This window comes from Misgurnus anguillicaudatus, chromosome 25 (genome assembly GCF_027580225.2).
Source record: "Misgurnus anguillicaudatus chromosome 25, ASM2758022v2, whole genome shotgun sequence".
In the NCBI taxonomy this organism is placed as follows: Eukaryota; Metazoa; Chordata; class Actinopteri; order Cypriniformes; family Cobitidae; genus Misgurnus; species Misgurnus anguillicaudatus.
Genome location: NC_073361.2, coordinates 16,015,408 through 16,037,430, shown reverse-complemented (window position 1 = coordinate 16,037,430; position 22,023 = coordinate 16,015,408). Strand labels below are relative to the sequence as shown.

Below are 22,023 nucleotides of genomic sequence, written 5' to 3'. Positions count from 1 at the left end.
TAAAACCCTAGTTAGTGTGTGATGTTGGTATAATAGCATAAATAATCCCTGTAAAATGATAAATCTCAAAGTTCACTGCCAGGCAATATATTTTCTTTAACAGAATTCTTTTCAAAGCCTACAGCAAATGGCCGGTTTGGACTACAGCCCTCTACTTTCTGCTTTAATGATGTCACTAGAACAGTTTTTTGACTAAACTCTGCCCACAGGAATACGTCAGTCACCAGCTAAGCTACGGCAAGCTAAGCTACTATCGAATCACAACACACTAAACAAACTACACAATCAGAACTCGATATGTATTTCTGAAGGAGAGACTTCATAGAACAAGGAAGGCATCAGCCCGTTTTTAGGACAGTGAAAACAGCGCTATACAGATAAGTAAATTGTGTGAAAAATACTGCATTACACGTGAAACATGAACACATGTTATATTGCGCACTGTAAACACAAACAAAGCTTCAAAAACACAGAAAGAACAGGACCTTTAAACTAATTTTTTTAAGCTAATCCCTGTCCCGGAAACCAGCCCTACAGTACAACTTAAAGGCGGAGTCCATGATGTTTGAAAGCCAATGTTGATATTTGAAATCACCTAAACAAACACGCCCCTACCCCAATAGAATCTGGATCTTCTGTTGATAAACCCGCCCCACACATACGCAACCCGGCATTTGATTTGATTGGCTATAAGTGTGTTTTGGTGGTCAGCCCGTCTCCTTTTCCAACGCGTTTTTCAAACATCGTGGACTCCGCCTTTAACACAGCTTACAATGTCAATGTGTATGTATGTAAAAATGAAATACCTTGAATCAACACAATAAAGGCGTGTGAGAAGTATAGCCATATAATGCATTTATGTTATTTAGAGTAATGCTTTTAAAATTAGTTTGAGCTAACATTTTTCTAAGTTGAAAGAATCCACAACAAAACGTAGAGAAAAGGCAAAGAAATATTAGGATTAAACAAATAGGAATGCCGAAAAAAGAACAGACATAGTGAGGGTTTATAAACAAGGAAAATGACAGAGGAACTGACCGGCAGAAGAGAGGGGAATAAAAACATTAAAAAATTAACAAGGCAACCACCATGAGGACTGACAGACCAAAGAAAAATACGTAAGGGATAATGTAGAGGCAGCCGGTAGTTATCGGGAAATAAGCCTCGACAGTGTGATCAGGACCCAACGCGAAGCGGAGCCTCTACATTATCCCACTTATTACACGGCTACTTGTCACATAAGAAAAAAACCGGACATGAATATGAATTTGAAACATTTTATTGCCATATTTGTTTTAAATTAACATTTTTATCCTTCCGCGAAACTTTGCACAGATGCATAAAATGATCGTAATACCTTATTAAGATCCTCTGCTTCATATTTGTCTGTCTCCATTTTTTTCTCTTTTAGCCAGTCTTTGAGAAGTTTTAATGCCCATTCTGTATTTTTTTGTGTGTTGGCTTCGTAGCTGTCATGCTCTATTTTGTCAAGTTCAGTCTTAGTAAGCTGTCTCTTGTCGTGGTGGTCAGTGTTTGTCACAAGATGGCGCCAAACAGTAATCTTTATTGATCTTTATTGGCGCGGAGCGATTTTACTCGTACAAGTAGTACCGGCTATGCGTTATTACTTTGGAGCGGTTATTATTTGAAAAGAACGAACCTGCAAATGTCTCAACTGACCAATCAGAATCAAGCATTCCAGAGAGCCGTGTAATAAGTAAGCAATAAGGTACGAGAGGCTGTGCTGTATCGTGAATAAGTAACGGCTGAAGGGCGTTGTTAGGCACGACGCGAAGCGTTATAAAACGGTTACCGCACAATATTAAAGTAAAAAAAAATATTAGTGCAACTTTCATGAAGTTAAATCAATAAAAGCATTCCTTCCGCTAGAAAAAATAGTCCCTGACTGCGAACAACAACATGAAAGCTCAAATAAAAACAACAAACTGTTCTCAGACTTTGTCTCAGTATATGTTTATGTGTTGCTAAGGGTGTTGCTAAGGGCGCAGTGATATTAAATAAAACCGTTCAGAGTCGTATAAAAATAGAGTTACGACACTCACATAGACGACCGTTGTAAGAATGGAATGCGGAAGTAACAGCGTGTAATGTAGTGACGCATGGTTCCAAACGCAGCACTGAAGCCCATTCATTTCAATGACACCTGCTGGTAAATCGATGAAATTACCGTTTCTCTTTACATTTTCAGACATTTTATGAATATAGTCAACAGTGATATTTTATGAACTCTGCTGTAGATAATGATTATTGTTAATAATACTGTAACTAGAATTTTTTTTATATTTTAATGAGTTGTGTATAATGTGTGAATAATATAGATTTAATGGTTTAATATTTTATTACTGGTGGCCATCTACTTTATACTTATCTTTTTATATATATTACGAGTAACACTAGGGGGCAACAGCGACAAGCTAAATGCCTTATAAGAAAGTCACACTGCTTCACAATGCTGCTATGTGTTTCATTGTATTTGGTAAGTAATACGAGTGATGTATCCTCGAAAATCATGTATAATTATATTAACATTTAATGTCTACTATAAATACAATTAAATATGAATTTAGTGTGTTTCTGTTATGCTTCACTGTTACAAATAACCGCGTTGGCGATCTTTTTTGTGATTTTAATATAGTAAAAGTGTAGGAATTATGTTTTTAGCAGATTGATAGCCATTTATATAGCCATATTTTTGCTATAAAAATAAAAGATAAACTGTGTTGCTGTAGTTGGTATAGATAATCACAGTTATCTTTGAGTCATCATTAACTGTTTATCTTTATTAACTGATTTACTGTATTTCCATCACTCCCTAGTAAAAAAAAACGTTATAAACATAGTAAGTATAGTGATCAATTCACATTACAAGCTAATATTTACCTAAAATAGCTGAAAACCTATGCAAACAGATTGACAGCCCTGCTTGGTTAGGAACTGTAGAACGTTACATGAATCACGTGACCGCGCGGCGGCGAGATCAAAGCGTTTCGTAACTCTCTCTTTATATGACTCTGGAACCGTTGTGTGAAGCGGTCATAGCAGTGTTTTATCATGAATAAAGCACACCTATTAAAGCAATAAGCCCCAAGAAGCAGTGGGTTACCAGTGCATTTTATAACGGCTAAGGGGCGTTGTTAGGCACGACGCGAAGCGGAGTGCCTAAAACCCCCTTAGCCGTTATAAAATGCACTGGTAACCCACTGCTTCGCGGGGCTTATTGCGTTTATAAAACGGTTGCTTCAAATTATGTATAGCAGGATTTCATATAATAAAACACAGCAAATAAGTTGTAATTATATTAGTACAGATATTAGTCTTCCGCCAAACAAAGTAGTTCCTCAGACTCAAGTGTGTCTGCAACAGAGCGGTTCCCAAGCAAAACAGACGGAGCAAAGACACAATGAAAATATGATTCATAAAGACTGTGGTGTTTATTTTCATAAATTAACATTCATCTAATTTATACATTAACATTTATACCGTGCAACTGTTGACGTGTGGATCAAATATGCTTGGAAGCATGCTTAACACTTTCCCTGCCAGCGTTTTTTAAAAGAGTTGCCACCCAGCTTTAGTTAAACATGAATGCCTTCCAGAAAAATGTTCTTCTTTAGATATATAAACATACAATATATCAAATGAAAGAACAGACCCTCTGCTTTCAAACAACAAAATAAAAACGTTTCACCCTACCTTCAATTGTTCTTTTATCCTCTCAAATTTCGAGCAAAATGTTGGGATAATTCCATTTCTGTGAATGACTTTTGTTAGAGATCCGATTCAGATCGCTGATCAAAAAATACACTTGAGTTTTAAAGTGTTGAGTGAAAGCATCAGTGTTTGTGTAAGATCGCCACCCAGTGGATAATATACGGTACAACTACTCCTCACGGAAGCATAATCAACAAGAAAACTCAACAATATTTATTGACACTTATCTGGATATCGCCATTAATTGTTCAATTGTTGAGGATTATAATTAATACAATATAATATAATTAGCCCACCCAATAAATCAAAATTGACAACAAAATCCGACATTTTGACAGTTATTTTCTACAGTACACAACAACAGTGGCGCAGTGATACAAGCTATGTAATACGGTTTGAGCCGTGGGTTTACCGGTGAGTTTTATCACAGCTGAGAACGCGTTTCAACCAATCAGAATGAAGAACCAGAACTGGCCGTTTTATAATGACCAATCAGAATCAAGGATTGGAACTAACCGTTTTATAATGACAATTAATGCACTGTATTATTTAACGATTTTTTTTCAACTTTGTTTATATTACAATTAATATCATAATTATAAAAAAATCATAACAATATTTGCTGTGTTTGTGGGGTCATGTTTTCAGGGAGATAAGCCCCCCATCTCAGCATCGCCCCTGCTATACTTCCACATACACATATCGACTGGCATCAGATACATGAAAGTATCACAAGATTGACACAAAAGTCCTTTTGAGTCTCATGGCACTTTGATGTTATAGGCTGATCAGTCTGAGCAATGAAACATGAAGTCAAGGACACCTACTATATGATTTCAATGGCAGCAAAGCAAAAACGGAGGAAAACTCGGACATAAGCCATTGACAAGTAACAGGGATGAGGCGCTTTTTTAAAACCGCTAATTATCTGAATTCAAACATTGATAAAATATTTGGGATACTATAAGTATATGTGAACAAAATATATAACTCTGTGTTGCTGTTTTTAGGACATTTGCATGCAAAAATCGTATATTGTATCCAATTAATAAGCACAATATAAAAATAGGTTTACACGTAGGAAGAGTATTGAAATGCATTTTACCTGCTCTGATTTAATAGTTTCCTCTGATGTTAGTCAATGAATTCAGGTTGATTTTAACATATAAGGTAATATATTGATATAAATAAACAACTATAAATAAACAACTTAGATTAAAACTGAGTCTATTTTCTATAAGTTATTTGACAAAACCTTTTCACTTGCAATTACAAACTTTTCCTCAAAAAACGTCTCAAGCACAAATGTCTAAGACTAGCTGTACATCGGAGTTACAGCTAAAATAAACTCAAACAAAATGAAAAATATTTTTTTGTGTAAATGTGAACTTCAAAAAGAAATGATTGTAGTTACAATTTAATTTATATTCATATTATTTATCTTTATGCATTTGAGAAGCAACACAAAAGAGTATTTTACTTACCTCAGGACAGTACGATCAGTTTTAACTTCAAAGCAGAAGTGCTTAAAAATGTCCTTGTCTTCAAATCATCACCTTAAGATGAAATGAGCTATGATTACACTGCCTACAGGAAGACCCAGCAGTGACGAAGATCAGTTTCACACCTTTAACAGGAAATAGAAATGTATTTAGAAATGCAAATACGCACACAGCACACAGCATGACCATTAGGAAAAAATCAAGAATACACAGATCATTCTTTATATACAGTACAGTGCATCTTTACATGTGGAGATCAAATAATCACAGTCTGTTTTCTCTAAATCAGTGTTGGTAATGGTAACTGCTCGCTGCTAAAGTCTATACGTTTTCCTGTAATGTCTTGGTTATCATTATGTAACCAACCAGACCTGGCCGGTATTTATATATATAAGTTAAATGCCACAGACGGTAATAGCAATGATCACTTTTACAAGCAGTTTTATTTATAATACAAAACTTCTAATTCCACATAACATGATAAAATATTTAAAATACTATGGCAAACCTCATGATGTAGAAAAATATTTATACTCTCATGACAAAATCACAGGGCTCCTTAAAAGGCACCACTGGAATTGTGAAGGATATACAACCACTGCAATGCAACCCCACTTCAACACAGCAATCACAGCACACAATAAAAGGTGCCACGTCACAAGAATATCCCACCACCGCACCAGTGCCAGTCGCACCCACAAGGGAAGCCCCTGTGCTGCCGAGAGTCAGAAAGGATGAAAACTACAAAAAGAGGAAACAAAATTAATCATACATTTCACAAAAATAAAATAAAAATAATAATGAATAAAAACACTCAAATCATTACACAAATACTAATAATAATCATAAATCACTTATATAATGAGAAAGGGGAAATTCACCACAAAAATCAAAATATAAAATAGTAACAATAGTCGTGCTTGACCTGTAAAACAAACACTAAATATGAATTCCTTAAAATCAACCCTTAATTAAATTAGGAGGTTTTACCAAATTAAGAAAATACCTTAAAAATATATCTGGATCTGTGAAAGACAGAATTAAAACCAACCGGTTGTTTCTTCTATTAAAAAGGAACCTACAAAACAACCTTAATGAGCAAAAACTTCTTTTAGCATATAAACAGAAAGACTTATTAATACTCATTACCTCTAACAAGCATTTCGCTCATACATCACTCATACTCTTTGAAGACTCTGTCGTCAGGCCAATCACCATTAACACGCACGGTTTTCTGAAAGATGACAACATCATAAAACACTTTTCTTTCTACCCCTTTAACCTACTAATTTCTTTATAAATTCTCATTACCTTAACAATAAAATCCGTACATGAAGATGCCTTATACCCGCATTAAATTAAATGAACAGTAACCTATAAACACACAAACAATTCTAAACATAAGCGATCAACTACTTGGCATTAATTAGCTGGCGTACTTAAAATATACCCTTCCATAGTCATAGAGACCCATTACCTGAAGACCGACAAGCTTGTTTGTAGACCCGACAAATGAGGTGAAAGCAATCCACACTACTATGAGTCTATTTATAGTACCTACAGACAGCGTGAAGCGCAAATCACTTAGTAAGCAAATACTTGTATACATCATCAATGCATAAATGAAACGAGAGCGTGTTATGCTACTGCACACCCCATATAATTACACAAGCAAACACAATCAAGCACAAATACCTTATAATAATGTTTGCTTGTTGGCAGAATCAATGAATGAAAGAGGAGGACACGCTATGCTACCGTGCGTCTATTTATAGTGCGTGCTGACGTAAACATTACGCTACTGCATAGCCTTATGGGAAATGCAGTCTCGAACTCATATCACCCCGTTATAATAATGTTTGCTTGTTGGCAGAATCAATGAATGAAAGAGGAGGACACGCTATGCTACCGTGCGTCTATTTATAGTGCGTGCTGACGTAAACATTACGCTACTGCATAGCCTTATGGGAAATGCAGTCTCGAACTCATATCACCCCGTTACAATTATTTATAAACATTTAAACTTAGGAGTTATAGGATTTATGCATCACTGCACTGCGCAGCATAAAGTCGACTTCATGCGGCGCTGCACAGACTGATCGGCAGCTGACTTGAAGCAGTGGATGCCAGTTAATAATTTTGTCCGACTTGAGCTGGCGCTGAAGGCACGTGACTGTGCCATATGGTTTTAAAGTACCACGAGAGCGTTTCGAGAGTAGCCGGCTACCTCAGCCGGCACAGCCTCTCCAGAGCGGCTGCACAGAGTTGTGATGACGACACAGCTCTTCGTGATTGGTCACCTCACTGATGACAACGATCACGTGCGTTTCGTGTTTAATCCAACCGTCAGTTCCACTAACTATAAACATTATAAATTCATGTTTTTCTAACAGGTAATGTTATATTGTGTCGTGTAATAAAATAAAAATGAAAATACCTCTAATAACTCTATTGGTATTGTAATAATATAAGCTTGTTTCCCGTTATTTTCGGGCATACAGTATAAGCAGCAATTAAAATATTAGATATAAAATTTTTCTGGTTGCAATTTTTATTAAAAGGTTTGTTTTTATCAAATTCATCATCTGATTCACTTTATTCGCGATAAAAAAAGGAAACCGGCTTGACGGCTCTGTCTTCAGCTCCTCCGACTGCAAGCGGCAAGTAGGTCCCCATTTTGCCACCAAAACAGCCCTGACCCGTCGACCCATTAGCACTAAACCTCTGAAGGCGTGCTAAGGTATCTGGCACCAAGATGTTAGCAACAGATCCTTAATGTCCTGTAAGTTGCGTGGTGGGGCCTCCATGGATCTGACTTGTTTGTCCAGCACATCCCAAACCATTCCAGAACCATTGTTTTGCTTTGCAGCAGGGCGCATTATCCTGTTGAAAGAGGCCAATGTCATCAGGGAACATGGAAGTTCAAGCATCAAAGTAATATCCACATGAATGGCAGGACCCAAGGTTCCCAACAGAACATTGCCCAAAGCATCGCACTTGTTCAACCGGGAGGGCTCTCGCAGCATCCGACAAGGTGGATGGGTAAGCCCAACCAGCATTGGAACATAAAGCTTTTGCATACGGCGCAAGCGGGATTCGAGCTTCAAGTTTAGCTGTTCTAGCCAAACAGCGTCCAACGGGAGCTTTGAATAAAATTGCTTGCAGCATTGCAGCAGTAGGCCCCATCTGCAGTCGAACGGAGGGAGCCCACTGCATTCGGTTGGGAGGGTTCGACCAGTGCGTCGAAGAGGTTGGGACACTGGGATAGACCCTGCCTTTTGTGAACAGAGAACCTGCGAAGCTCACGAACGTGAGCGTCTGACGACGTCTAAATCAGCACAGGTGATGAGAGTTAATGGTTGTAATTAGTTAGGGCTTGTTATGCGTTTCTAATGTGGAAGGGGCTAAATCTCATGGAGGCTTTGAAAGCTTCTGATGACCAGCAATCCAGGCTTTGAATCTGTTGCTGTGAAAGACCTTTTTGGGTAGTTGTGGTTGCTGCGCCGATGCGGAAAGAATGAAGAATTTTAAATATATTTTTTATAAAATCCTTTCATGAGAAGGGCGGAGCCAGGCTAATATTACAGTGCTACACATACAGAACCATCAAGTCATCACACAGTTACCAGTGTAGCTCTCCGAATGGATCCATGTGGTACTGATATGGTACATATTCAGCTGCTACTGGATTTCACCAATAGAGTATTGTAAATGTAATGGACAGTTACACTTACCTGTACATATTCAGCTCGAAGTCCTTTGACCCGGACACTGTTCCTCTCGAATGGTACCCTGTAGAGGTGCTTCATGGTGATGTGGTGTTTTCCCAAGGTGCGTCTGATAGTGGTGATGCTCACATGGTTTATGTTGTTGAACACTTTCCTGTCTGCAAGTATTTTCTGTTGTAGCTGGTGGAGACGAATCGCATTGTCTGCCCTCACTAGGTCCACATAGGCAAGTTCCTGCTGTTGTCTGAACAGGCGTTGGCATCCTCCCCCAGAAGGTCTTCTAGTCACTCTAGAGAATTATAACCACAAATTGTCATCGGTTTGCTTCTTTTTCTTACAGTACTTTACTGTATCTGTATCATCCACTGTACTGAACGTGACAGCATGGTGCAAGTGGAGCCAGCGCCCCATATTTGAGGATGGGGGCTCGATGATGTTGGCGGATGGAGAGGGGTCATTCCTTGGAATGGTGGGTTGAGGTGAAGACTCTACAAATGAATCGTCATCCAAAGGGAAAAGCTTTAACTCAGACATGATCACAAATGGGTGGGGCCAAATGATATGAAACTTGTCGCAAGATAGAGGTGAGATACGACTTTATTAACTGGCTTCTTCTTGCACTGATTGGTTGATTACCTGAACGTGCACCTCCCGAATTTTGTTAAAATAAAAATTAATTTACTCCCTAAAATAAAAATTAACTTACTCTTATTTAACTTTTACTTATTATTTAGTTGAAGCCACTTTGGCAACAATTTCTAGCCTTAATTGATTTAAGGTATGTATATGTACAGAATGCTTTTTACATTATGTATCATGATCGCAAAAAATGTCATTCACAATAAAAATGCATTTAGTTGGGTTTTCACAGGCAGGGTCAAATATTTGGGGTACTGTATTTCTGTGAGTTTTTCACAGCTGAACAGCTATTACAGCAGAAATGTATTGCAAAAAAAAATGGAATTAACATATAAATAGTTCTGACAAAATAACTCCTGATGACATCTGATGTTGTTTTTGCCACACATGGGTGTAAATGACTCATCTAAAGCACTGATCTTATCTCTGTTGAGCAGATCTTTATCTACTAACTGTGGCAGATAAATTTGTCTCTCAGAATCTATTAAGAAGTTTTGTGAAACATATTTCCATTGTGTTTGGTGTATTAAAAAGATATAGATATTATTTATTAGTCAGCAGTGGCGGCCAGCGACTTCTTCTTTCGAGGGTGCTCGATGCAAAGTTCATCACAACATTTTTGTAGCTCGCCGTGTGTGGTTCCTTTTTTTAAATATGTGTTCTGCGCATCAAGAGATCCTGTGTGCATCACGTGTTTTGTCAAAATAAGTGTCTGCTGTAGATGCGTCTAAAGGTTTTATGATAAAAGAGACGCTCGCGTTTGCTAGAGACTCGCATAATCTCATGCGTAATCAGGGGTTACTGTTAAGTGAGTGTCTTGTCTGTATTTTGTAAACGTGAGTGTCTCTTTTATCATAAATGGTTTTGACGCATGTGCAGCAGGCAATTATTTTGACCAAACACGTGATGCACATGATGCAACAATAAAGCAATAAACCCCAAGAAGCAGTGGGTTACCAGTGCATTTTATCAGAATAAAATTTTATCAGAATAAAGAACCAGAACGAGCCGTTTTATAAATATGCATTAGAAGCAAGTGCTGTTTGTATAAAACTGTCCATGATTTTATCAAACAAAACAGCCTTACAAAAAGACACAATACCACAAAACCAAAAATCAGTCATTGTGGTATTTCCAAAGATAGTGTAGATTCATATCCAAACTTATACTTTGTTATTCAAGTTCGCTTTATTTATATAGCACATTTAAAACAGCCACACTAACCAAGTGCAATAAAATAATGCAAGTAATACACAGAGAAAATAATACTAAAACTAAAATATTAAAACAGAAAATAATAAAAACAATTTAAATGAAACAATATATATAAAAAAAGAAAAATTACTTATATGACAAGGAAAACAGATTTTTAAAAGGGACTTAAAATAGTCAGAGTGGGTGCTTATCTTAACTCTATGGGCGGATCGATCCACAGCCGTGACCCACTCACAGAAAAGGCTCAATTTCCTCTTCTGAGGACTCTTCACTTGTTGTCTATTGAATACAGATTTCGTTTTAAAATATTTCTTTTTTTTATCAGGCCTGAATCTATTTATCTGGATTTATTACATCAGAATGTGAAGTTTTTTATTCATCTAGGTAATTGTACAATGTTATTAAAACGTTCATTCATTCACTTTCTCTTGACCTGAGCATAGAGTTCCTCTTGTTTCTGAACACTGTTGATTTGTCTCTTTCTCTGAATCTCAGTATACTCTGTCTCTGGGTTTTTCTTGTTTATGTGATTGGTGTGTGGTTTGGAGAAGTCAATCTCTCCATAATGGACCTCATCAGTTTCTTTCTCAGACATTTCACTCTTCATGTTGATCTCAATAGCATTGTTAGAAGAGATATCCAGCATGTCTTCATTTTTATCTGCGGTCTGAGGAGACAAATCACAGGAAAATATGTCAATATTTAAATTAGATTTTTATTTATTTTAATTATTTATTAGATTTTTGGAACAGTGGCTAACAGTTTTACAAAGTCTTAATTCCTTTAGAAATAATGATTTAAATATTTGTAAAGTAAATATATGTTAAATGGTACTATACACCCACCTGGTCTTTTCTTCTGGTATTGGTCTGACTTTGTCTTTGGTCTTTGGTTTTTGTCCTGATACAGAATACAATTAACAGTTAATATGTTTGTGTGTTTTGTTTATTATGAAACCTAATGATAACATCTATTATTATATATTTACCTCATACAATAAAATACTGCAGAAATCACAAGCAAAGCTAAAAGTCCTCCTATACAGCCATAAATCACAGCTTTAAAGGATCCTAAAATAATAAAGTGCAACACTTATTCAGAAATAACATCATACAGTACAAAGAGCATAACTGTGATCATCTCCAAAACTATAAGAGTAAACTTCACTCTCCAAAAAAAGTACAAATGCTGTCACTGGGATGAAAAAGGTCCTAATATGTACCATTTTGGTAAAGATATGTACCTTTCAGTTACTAGTAGGTATATCTAAAGTACCAATATGTATCTTTGAGGTAACAATCTGCAGCTTTTAGGTACAAAAGTGTAAAATTACTGCTCCAGTGACAACTTTTGTACCTTCTTATACCATTTTTCTGAGAGTGTCCTGTATGATGAATGTTTTCTGATAAATATTACCCGAAATTAACAGTTGAATCTCTTCTGATGATTGGTTGCCAAATGTATTCAGTGCTGTGCAGAAATACCATCCTGTATTATTATGAGTTACAATGAAGCTCATCTTCTTTTCCTGTGCTAAAGGTGTCTTCTGTCCACGTTTGTACCAGGTGTACGTCATGTCATTTGATGGACTTGCTTTGCTTTTGCAGGTGAAAGTTACATTAGTGTCCACAGTGACTGAAGCAGATGGTTTAATAATGATATGAGTCTCTTTTGGAGGAACTTGGGAGAAAAGCACATGACAGCCTTTAAACATTGAGACATGTCTACTTGCATGTTTTTAACACAGATACATGAAATATCTTACATAAAACTTGCAGCATTACTGTGCTGATCACAGTTATGTTATTCAAGATGTTTCTTGGATATGTTGCAGTGCAGGAGATGTTCATCTTGTGATCCATGTATGAAGCATTGAAGGTCATTGTTGAATTCACTGCATAAGTTTTATCAGATTTCTCCTGTAACTGTGTTATAATGTTGGCAGATTTGGGGATGTTAGTCCAGGATAATGTAGGAGGTTGTTTGGGGCAGGGAGCTTCAGCAGAGCAGTTCAGATTCACTGCAGTGCCCTCCATCACATATTTAGACACATTTGGACTGAATATAAACTCAGGAGGTTGTGGTGAATCTGTAGCGTAAATGAGACAGCTCATACATCCAGTTATTTTTATGTTGCACTGCCTGATATGACTTCACTGACACCTAGTGGTGTGGATGCAGCATCGCATAAAGTAAAGGTTTACCAATGCCATTATACAATTATAATGCACTATTCACAGACAGCCATTAATCAGTTTTCGTGAATGTTTATGATAATGTTAGGTTAAAGTGATTTTGCACTACTGTTTGCATCTTACACTATTTTACAGGATTTACTGTATTGATTCTGTGGCACAAGTGTGCTGCTGTTATTATGTATAATAAATGTATAAAAATAGAAAAACCATTTCTTATTTGAGTTATAAACACTTGATGTCTTTGTCTTTGACTTGTGGTTTTGTGAAGCATCCAACTCATTTTCTTTATTTCTTAATCCATGCTACACTTATAGAACTACACAATAGAAAATATGTAAAAAGATGGCATGTTCAGTGTAGTTAGCATTTACCTATGACATTGATCCTCACAGTTTTGCTTGAATCTCCATCGTCATTTTTATTGGTGTTAAATGTTGCTTTGAACACATCTGGCTTTGTTTCTATTCTGAAGTAATACGGGTCTGAATGATTCATCATGATGTTATAGAAGACAGTGCTGCAGTTTCTCTCATTGAGGTTTCCAATCATCTCTATGTGTCTGAATCCTTGAATGATGTTTTGACTGTTGTTAAACACTACTGAACTGTCGTCTTTCCCAAAGAGTGGTGTCTTTTTCAGCCAAATCCCATAAATATGTTTTGTGTTCTTCAGTTTTTCCTCAAATGTATTGATATTGAATGTGCAGGGTATCAGCACACAAGAGTCTGTCAGGGCTGTTACTGTGTGTGGAAGTACAGCTGAGAAATCATCACCATCAGCTGAAACATAAAACACACATTAATGACTGTATAAGAGAGATCAATACACATTATTATCATTTATAGCTGTATAGTTTTTCATTTCCTGTATCTTATTTACAATCACACCAAATGTAAAGATTGACTGACCTGAATGAGTTTGTAGTAACACAGAGCTGATGATGATAATGAATTAGATGATCTGCAGTCCAGACATCACTTCAAATGCATGAAACCTAACAGACATTACATACTTTATATCAGAAACATTACATTTCTATATGCAGTTATTCATGATACTAATGTTAACTTAATACTATGTAACTATATGTTAATAATTTGCATTTATAAAGTAAAGAAGTAGACAGTTGTTACCCTAAAGAGCAGCATATCTGTTTTTTTCTACCAGTCTCACGAGGTTTCGTGATATAGTCACGTATTTTTTTATTCTTTTATCGTGATATTATCACAAATTTCTGCGTTTTTTTCGTGATCGTATAACTTATTCCTGTTTTCGTGTGATTATCACGTATTGGTTACTCAACTGCTTTTTCCTATTTTTAAACCATTGTCGCTTCGGTCTAGGGCCAGATTTACATAAAATGACATCCCTAACCAAACCCAACTATAACCCTAACGCCAGGCGACATATAAATAAATAAATCAGAAAAAATTGTTTAAACCAATATATAAACTCACATTCTAATGCAAGCACCAAATCTAACCCTAAACCGAAGCGACAATGGTTTAAAAATAGGAAAAGCAGTTGAGTAACCAATACGTGATAATCACACGAAAACAGGAATTCGTTATACGATCACGAAAAAAATGGAAATTCGTGACAATCAAATACGCATTTTTTCATCCTGAGGTAACTAGCAATCACATCAGTCCCAGTCTGGACCCTGCCTCCGTCAGATGACCACACATGTGGAAAGATGACACCTTCAGACGACGCCTGCCCTATAAACGGTCTACATTTTTTTTCCTGATTTGCGTTTTATATGTATTTTACATTGCGTCTTCTTGTAAAGTAGTTTTACGGCAGTGTAACTGTGAAAAGTGTTTACAAATAAATATGAATTTAATTTAATAAAACTGTATTTCTGAGTTAGCAGCTAAAACAAACAAACAAACAAACAAACAAACACACACAAAAAAGTCTTTTGTGTAAATGTTTGATCTCTATAAATAAATCATCATCGCTATAGTTTAAGATATATTTCATAACTGAGAATAATACCTACCTCTGTACAGTATCTTCAGTTTTAACCCCAATGCATAAGTGTCTAAAAGTTTCCTCATTTCTGCAACTTCATCTAACTCACACAGGAAGACCATACAGGGCCAAAAGCAAACGTTTCACACTTTTTTAAAGAAACAGAAATGAATTCAAGAAGCAAGAGTACATGACATAAATAATAAAATATAAGCGTGTATGAGTCATAATCTACACTATAATGATATTTTTACTATAGTTCTTCTTCAAACTGAACAAAAAGATTGGTCAATGTGAGTGAGTAACACAGAGCTGATGATGATACAGAAATTAATATGGATTCTTATTAAGGGCAAAAAGTCTTAACAATACCAAAAAAATGACAGCATTACACTACACTACATCACTACACAACAAAGTTTACAGGTCTGCCATAGTGATTAGAAAACTAAAATGAAAAAATGGGGGGCATCAGGTCCCCCTCTTGATTTGCTCCCTTATTTAATGCCCTTGTGTTTGCTGTCTTGTGTGGATTTGTTTTGCCTATTACATGTGTTTTGTTAAGCTGTGCCAAGTCTTAGTTTTGATATTGTTAAGCCTTCATCAAGTTTATTGTTTTGTTCTATTTTAGTCAACTCTTTATTGTATTTATCTGTTTCTTGATATTTGTCTCCTTGTGGGTTGTTATTTTCTGTTTAATTGTCATTCAAAGTCTTTCAGCCTGCATCTGGGTTCTGTCTCTCCTTTTAGGAGAATCATGACAATTAACATTGACACTTCATTGTAATATCATGCATTTGTGCTATAACAAGAGACTGTCCTCAGACATTGAAAAGTATCTGGAAACAGGAATAAAATCCCACAACAAAATGAAAGCATTAATTTTATTTCTCTGAAATTCTTCATACGATCAAATGATTTTTATGGGGAAGAGTTCAGTTCAGTGCTGACTGCATACAGCACATATCACACAATCTTTACAAAGGCCATATTTGCAACATCTAAATATAACACAGGCTATGGAGATAACCCAATGCTCGCAAAAATGTCCTCATAGCAGAGGAACCAAAAGCAGTGCTTTCACACTTTTAAGAGAACTGTACATTAGGGTTAGTCTTCATATATGAAACAGTGTTTTTTAAAATGAGGATGATTAAACAGCTATGGCCTGTTTTCTCTAAGTCTGTGTCTAATCCTTGTCTTAGTTATCATCTATAAACATTCCAAATCTTTAGCAAAGACTCACAGACATTATGTATTAATATATTTATTAAAATATTTTATATGGTGAAAGTAAAAGGTAACGTAATTACCAATGAATGACCCATACTAAAGCAATAAACCCCAAGAAGCAGTGGGTTACCAGTGCATTTTATAACAGCTAAGGGGCGTTGTTAGGCACGACGCGTAGCTGTTATAAAATGCACTGTAACCCCACTGCTTTGCGGGGGTTTATTGCGTTTATAAAACGGTTACATCATATGCATAGCAGGGTTTCACAAAATAAAACAAAAATAAGTTGTAATTATATTAGAACAAATATTACTCTTCCGCCAAACAAAGTAGTTCCTCAGAATCAAGTATGACTGAAACAGAGCGCAGTTCCCAACCAACACAGACGCAGCAAAGACACAATGAAAATATGATTTAAGACTGTGGTGTTTATTTTTATAAATCAACATTCATCTAAAATATACATTAACATTTATATCGTGCAGCTGTTGAAGTGATGATCAAATTTGCTTGGAAGCATGCTTAACTCTTTCCCCGTCAGCGTTTTTTTTTAAAGTTGCCACCCAGTTTTAGTTTAATGCCTTACAGAAAAATTATCTTCTTTAAATAAACATAAAATATCAAATGAAAGAACAGTCCATCCGCTTTCAAAAACAAAAAAAAAAACAAAAAAAAAACGTTTCAGCCTACCTTCATTTGTTCTCTTATCAGTTATCACCTCTCAAATTTTCAGCTAAAAGCGGAGATAATTCAATTTTTGTGAAGAACTTTAATAAGAGGTCAGATTCAACGCTGTTGTGTCGAGTGAATGCGTCAGTGTTTAAGTTGGGTAAGATTGCCATCTAGTGGATAATAGCGGAAATATCAATAAGACAAAACAACTCAGAGAACGTTTTCTCTTTATTGACGAAATGTTTTATTTATTGACATTTATCTGGATATTGCCATAATTCTGCAAAGGTAGAAAAATTAAAATATGATTAAAGACTGTGGTGTTTATTTTCATAAATCAGTACGCAGCAACAGTGGCGCAGTGATACTTGTGATGCGTGGGGTATTTTATCACGGCTTAGAACGCGTTTCAAGAACCATCAGAATGAAGAACCAGAACGAGACGTTTTATAATTAGAATTTGACCTCTGGATTTAATCCATCCAGTGAGTAATAAACACACACTGAGCATTGGGCAGCTATCACTGCAGTTATATAAGCCAACATATAATGTTTAAGAGTTAATTCATTCACTTTCTCTTGACCTGAGCATACAGTTCCTCTTGTTTCTGAACACTGTTGATTTGTCTCTTTCTCTGAACTTCAGCATACTCTGTCTCTGGGTTTTTCTTGTTTATGTGATCGGTGTGTGGTTTGGAGAAGTCAATCTCTTCATAGTGGACCTCATCAGTTTCTTTCTCAGACATTTTACTCTTCAAGTTGATCTCAATAGCATTGTTAGAAGAGATATCCGGCATGTCTTCATTTTTATCTGCGGTCTGAGGAGACAAATCACAGGAAAATATATCAATATTTATATTAGATGAATTTGGAGTTGGAACAAAAAATGAATCTGGAGTGACTTTTTAGTGTAATTTTTATGGTAACACCTTACAATACATTTTTATTGGTTAACATTAGTTAATCTATTAGCTAACATGAACTAGCAATTATCAAAACTTCTACAGCATTTATTAATCTCATGTTTATTTAATAATTTACTAACACATTTTTAACATCAAAGGTTGTTAACATTAACTAGTTAATGTACAGTGAACTAACATAAACAATTGTATTGACATTAACTATTATTAATATTTAATATGATAAAAAATGCTTACAAACTATATATCATAGTTCACAGCTAATGTTAACAATTAGAACATTCTTGTAAAAAATATTTATGCATATTTACAAGTCTTAATTCCTTTAGAAATAATGATTTCAATATTTTTGTCTTTAAACTTAAAGTCCTTTATGTTTAATGGTACTGTAAACTCACCTGATCTTTTCTTCTGGTATTAATCTGACTCAATGTCTTTGTCCTGATACAGAATACAATCAACAGATTGAAATTATTTTCATTCAAATGTATTTTAATAGCACTTTTGACAAATTTTTGTCACATTGTTGCAAACAAAATTTGTGTGTTTTGTTTATTATTATGAAACCTAAGGATAACATCTATTATTATATCTTTACCTCATATAATAAAATACTGCAGAAATCACAAGCAAAGCCAAAAGTCCTCCTATACAGCCATAAATCACAGCTTTAAAGGATCCTAAAATAATAAAGTGCAACACTTATTCAGAAATAACATCATACAGTAAGAGTAAACTTCTGTTTGTTGAATGTTTTCTGACAAATATTACCCGAGATTAACAGTTGAATCTCTTCAGATGATTGGTTACCAAATTTATTCAGTGCTGTGCAGAAGTACCATCCTGTATTATTATGAGTTACAATGAAGCTCATCATCTTTTCCTGTGCTAAAGGTGTCTTCTGTCCACGTTTGTACCAGGTGTACGTCATGTTATTTAAATGACTGCCTTTGCTTTTGCAGGTGAAAGTTACATTAGTTCCCACGGTGACTGAAGCAGATGGTTTAATAATAATATGAGTCTCTTTTGGAGGAACTTGGGAGAAAAGCACAGATTAATAGCAATTAATTACTAAGACACGAGATATTTGCGTGTTTTAAATACCGATACTAATTAGAATTTATATACATAATTAACAACAAAGATTGAGAGAAACGACATGCAAAACATCTTCAAATGTCTTACACATTACTCGCAGCATTACTGTGCTGTTCACAGTTGTGTTATTGGAGATGTTTCTTGGATATGTTACAGTGCAGGAGATGTTCATCTTGTGATCCATGTATGAAGCATTAAAGGTCATTGTTGAATTCACTGAATGAGTTTTATCAGGTTTCTCCTGTAACTGTGTTATAATGTTGGCAGATTTGGGGATGTTAGTCCAGGATAATGTAGGAGGTTGTTTGGGGCAGGGAGCTTCAGCAGAGCAGATCAGATTCACTGCAGTGCCCTCCATCACAGATTTAGACACATCTGGACTGGATATAAGCTCAGGAGGTTGTGGTGAATCTGCAGGGTAAATTAAACAGCTTTTTAATAAAAATACATTCAATTATTTTTATGTTGCACTGCCTGATATGCATGTACTGACACCTAGTGGTGTGGATGCAGCATCACATAAAATGAAGGTTTAGCAATGCCATTGTACAATTACAGTGAGCCATTAATCAGTTTTTGTGAAAGAGTATGATAATATGTTAGGTTACAGTAATTTTACTGTATGTATCACATTGAGTATTTTACAAGATGTACTGCATTGATTCTATGGCAATTATGTGTGCCTTCGTCAAATTTCTGTTTGAGTAATTAACACTTGATGTCTTTGTCTTTGACTTGTGGATTTGTGAAGCATCCAATACATCTAACTACTTCTTTACCAAAGCTATATTTAAACTTCACAATAAAGTCTGTAAGAAGATGATTGCTTAGTTCAGATGGCATTTACCTATGACATTGATCCTCACAGTCTTGCTTGAATCACTTGCATCAAGTTGATTGGTGTTAAATGTTGCTCTGAACACATTTGGGTTCATTTCTAGTCTGAAGTAATACGGGTCTGAATGTTTCATCATGATGTTATAGAAGACAGTGCTGCAGTTTCTCTCAGTGAGGTTTCCAATCATCTCTATGTGTCTGAATCCTTGAATGATGTTTTGACTGCTGTTAAACACTACTGAACTCTTGTCTTTTCTAAAGTTGTGTGTCTTTTTCATCCAAATCCCATAAATCTGTGTTGTGTTCTGCAGTTTTTCCTCAAATGTACTGATATTGAATGTGCAGGGTATCAGCACACAAGAGTCTGTCAGAGCTGTTACTGTGTGTGGAAGTACAGCTGAGTAAGTATCACCATCAGCTGAAACATAAAACACACATTAATGACTGTATAAGAGAGATCAATACACATTATTATCATTTATAGCTGTATAGTTTTTCATTTCCTGTTGCTTATTTACAATCACACCAAATGTAAAGATTGACTGACCTGAGTGAGTTTGTAGTAACACAGAGCTGATGATGATAATGAATGAGATGATCTTCAGTCCAGACATCACTTCATATGAGATCTAACATACAAGAGATCAGAAAAATTCAATTTTCATGCAGTTATATATATAGTTCATAGAAAAAAATATTTGCATTTATATAAAGTAAAAATAGATATGAGCAGTTGTTCATTTTGTTTTTGTGAAAAAAATATTCTCCGCTGTAGAAGTCACCAAACAACATCTATCTAAACAAATCATGTTCATATATGACGTAATGAAATAAAGATTTATAACCGTAACATTGTAATGTAAATGGTTTGTGGGTTGATCGAAGCAACAGTCGCTTGCTAGAAACTTTAAGTACTTCCCAGTGGCGTTATGTTTTATCAACAGCCCTGGGGCCATATGTATAAAGCCACTCATAGTAAAATTTTAGTCTCAAGTGTTTTAAAAATTCCAAGAATAGTGCAATTTTACTCTTATTCCTAGAATTAAGAATAAGTGTAGTTAATAAAGCCTAAGTGTTAAGATTATAGGGCCCAGCTTCTAAATTTTTTAAGAGAGCTGGAGAGGTCTCCTAACCTAGTTAAGAGTAACAAGAGGGCAGCAGAGAGGCAGAGATCATGCACTTTACAACAAAGAATGGATTGAAATTATTTTCATTCAAATGTATTTTAATAGGACTTTTGACAAATTTTTGTCACATTGTTGCAAAGCAGCAAATTTACAGTAAATACATGTAAGTATTTAGACAGTAGATAGGAATAATATAACGAAATATAAAGAGTATAGTTTTTTATACAATGTATATTATATTACTCAATATATACAGTATAAAATGGATAAGATGTATATTAGCAAAACTTATTCAAATGCTTAAATAGTAGGCCTACCAAGATTTTTATGGGCACACAATGTATCAAGACATCCTACTTAAAGGTGCAGTGTGTACATGTTAGCGGCATCTAGTGGTGAGGTTGCGGATTGCAACCAATGGCTTAGTCTTAGCTTCTGTAGAAAAATGGCAGCACAAAAGGGCAACTTCCATGTAAGGGACCCTCTGTGTATGTAGATAAAAAGGTCTCGTTCTAAGGTAATAAACACATAACGGTTCATGATCATAGAGGAATCATTGCCATATAGCACCGATAAAGTACCTGTGGAGCACATGTGTAGAACCATATTGTGCTAGGTAGAACCATGTGTGGTGCTATGGTGGTGCTATATAACCCCTGTATGGTTCTTCATAGGTGCTTCATACAGTAGGTGCTATATAGCACTTAAAATGGTTACTCTATGATTACGTGCCAAGAACCACTTTTAGTGCTATTTAGCCGTCTTGTGGCACAAATAATATATAGCCTATATTTACACTGCTTAATTCAGAGCTTTCAGTGCCATTATAATAGCTTAAAAAACATTATGAGATTAATGCTTTAATTATAATAACATTTAAAGTATAGAAATGATTGAATCAATGAAATTATATGTTTAAATATGAAACTAAAGCAGCCAGAAGGTGGCGCCAAGTCGCCTCAAGTAATTCAGAAAGCATCTTCCCTTCAAAAGAGGTCTAAGGTCTAAAATTGGTAGGAGTATCGGTATATACTTCGAGGCTTAAGAGTTTCTTTAGCAATAAGGAAAGTGGACAAAACGCGAAGAGGGATACAAAAAGTGTTGCACACAATTCATGACATTGAGTTACAGTTTTTTACAAT

The 22,023-nt window shown here is 35.5% G+C and overlaps 1 protein-coding gene and 1 long non-coding RNA gene across 6 annotated transcripts; both read right to left on the bottom strand.

The window, feature by feature from the left end:
• Positions 1–5,649: 5,649 nt before the first annotated feature.
• Positions 5,650–7,228, bottom strand: LOC129448429 (uncharacterized). 3 transcript variants are annotated; one of them, XR_012368026.1, is made up of 3 exons: positions 6,384–7,228; positions 6,241–6,312; positions 5,650–5,975 (listed from the first exon to the last, which is right to left on the bottom strand). It is a non-coding gene; the product is annotated as an uncharacterized lncRNA (long non-coding RNA). The 3 variants fall into 3 exon arrangements; XR_012368027.1 differs by having other exon boundaries at positions 6,241–6,791; positions 6,930–7,228; XR_012368025.1 differs by having other exon boundaries at positions 6,241–7,228.
• A 3,726-nt stretch (positions 7,229–10,954) lies between these two features.
• On the bottom strand, positions 10,955–20,360 carry LOC129425888 (sialoadhesin). Of its 3 annotated transcripts, none has more exons than XM_073863677.1 (6): positions 19,765–20,353; positions 19,005–19,328; positions 18,591–18,854; positions 18,418–18,499; positions 11,662–11,716; positions 10,955–11,483 (listed from the first exon to the last, which is right to left on the bottom strand). In XM_073863677.1, exons 1-6 carry the CDS (start codon positions 20,030–20,032, stop codon positions 11,235–11,237), a joined length of 1,242 nt encoding a protein of 413 aa, XP_073719778.1. In that variant the 5' UTR covers positions 20,033–20,353; the 3' UTR covers positions 10,955–11,234. The 3 variants fall into 3 exon arrangements, with proteins under 3 accessions (XP_073719778.1, XP_073719779.1, XP_073719780.1); XM_073863678.1 differs by lacking the exon at positions 11,662–11,716 and adding an exon at positions 18,218–18,260 and having other exon boundaries at positions 19,765–20,352; XM_073863679.1 differs by lacking the exons at positions 10,955–11,483; positions 11,662–11,716 and adding exons at positions 16,904–17,714; positions 18,218–18,260 and having other exon boundaries at positions 19,765–20,360.
• Between the last annotated feature and the right edge of the window lie 1,663 nt (positions 20,361–22,023).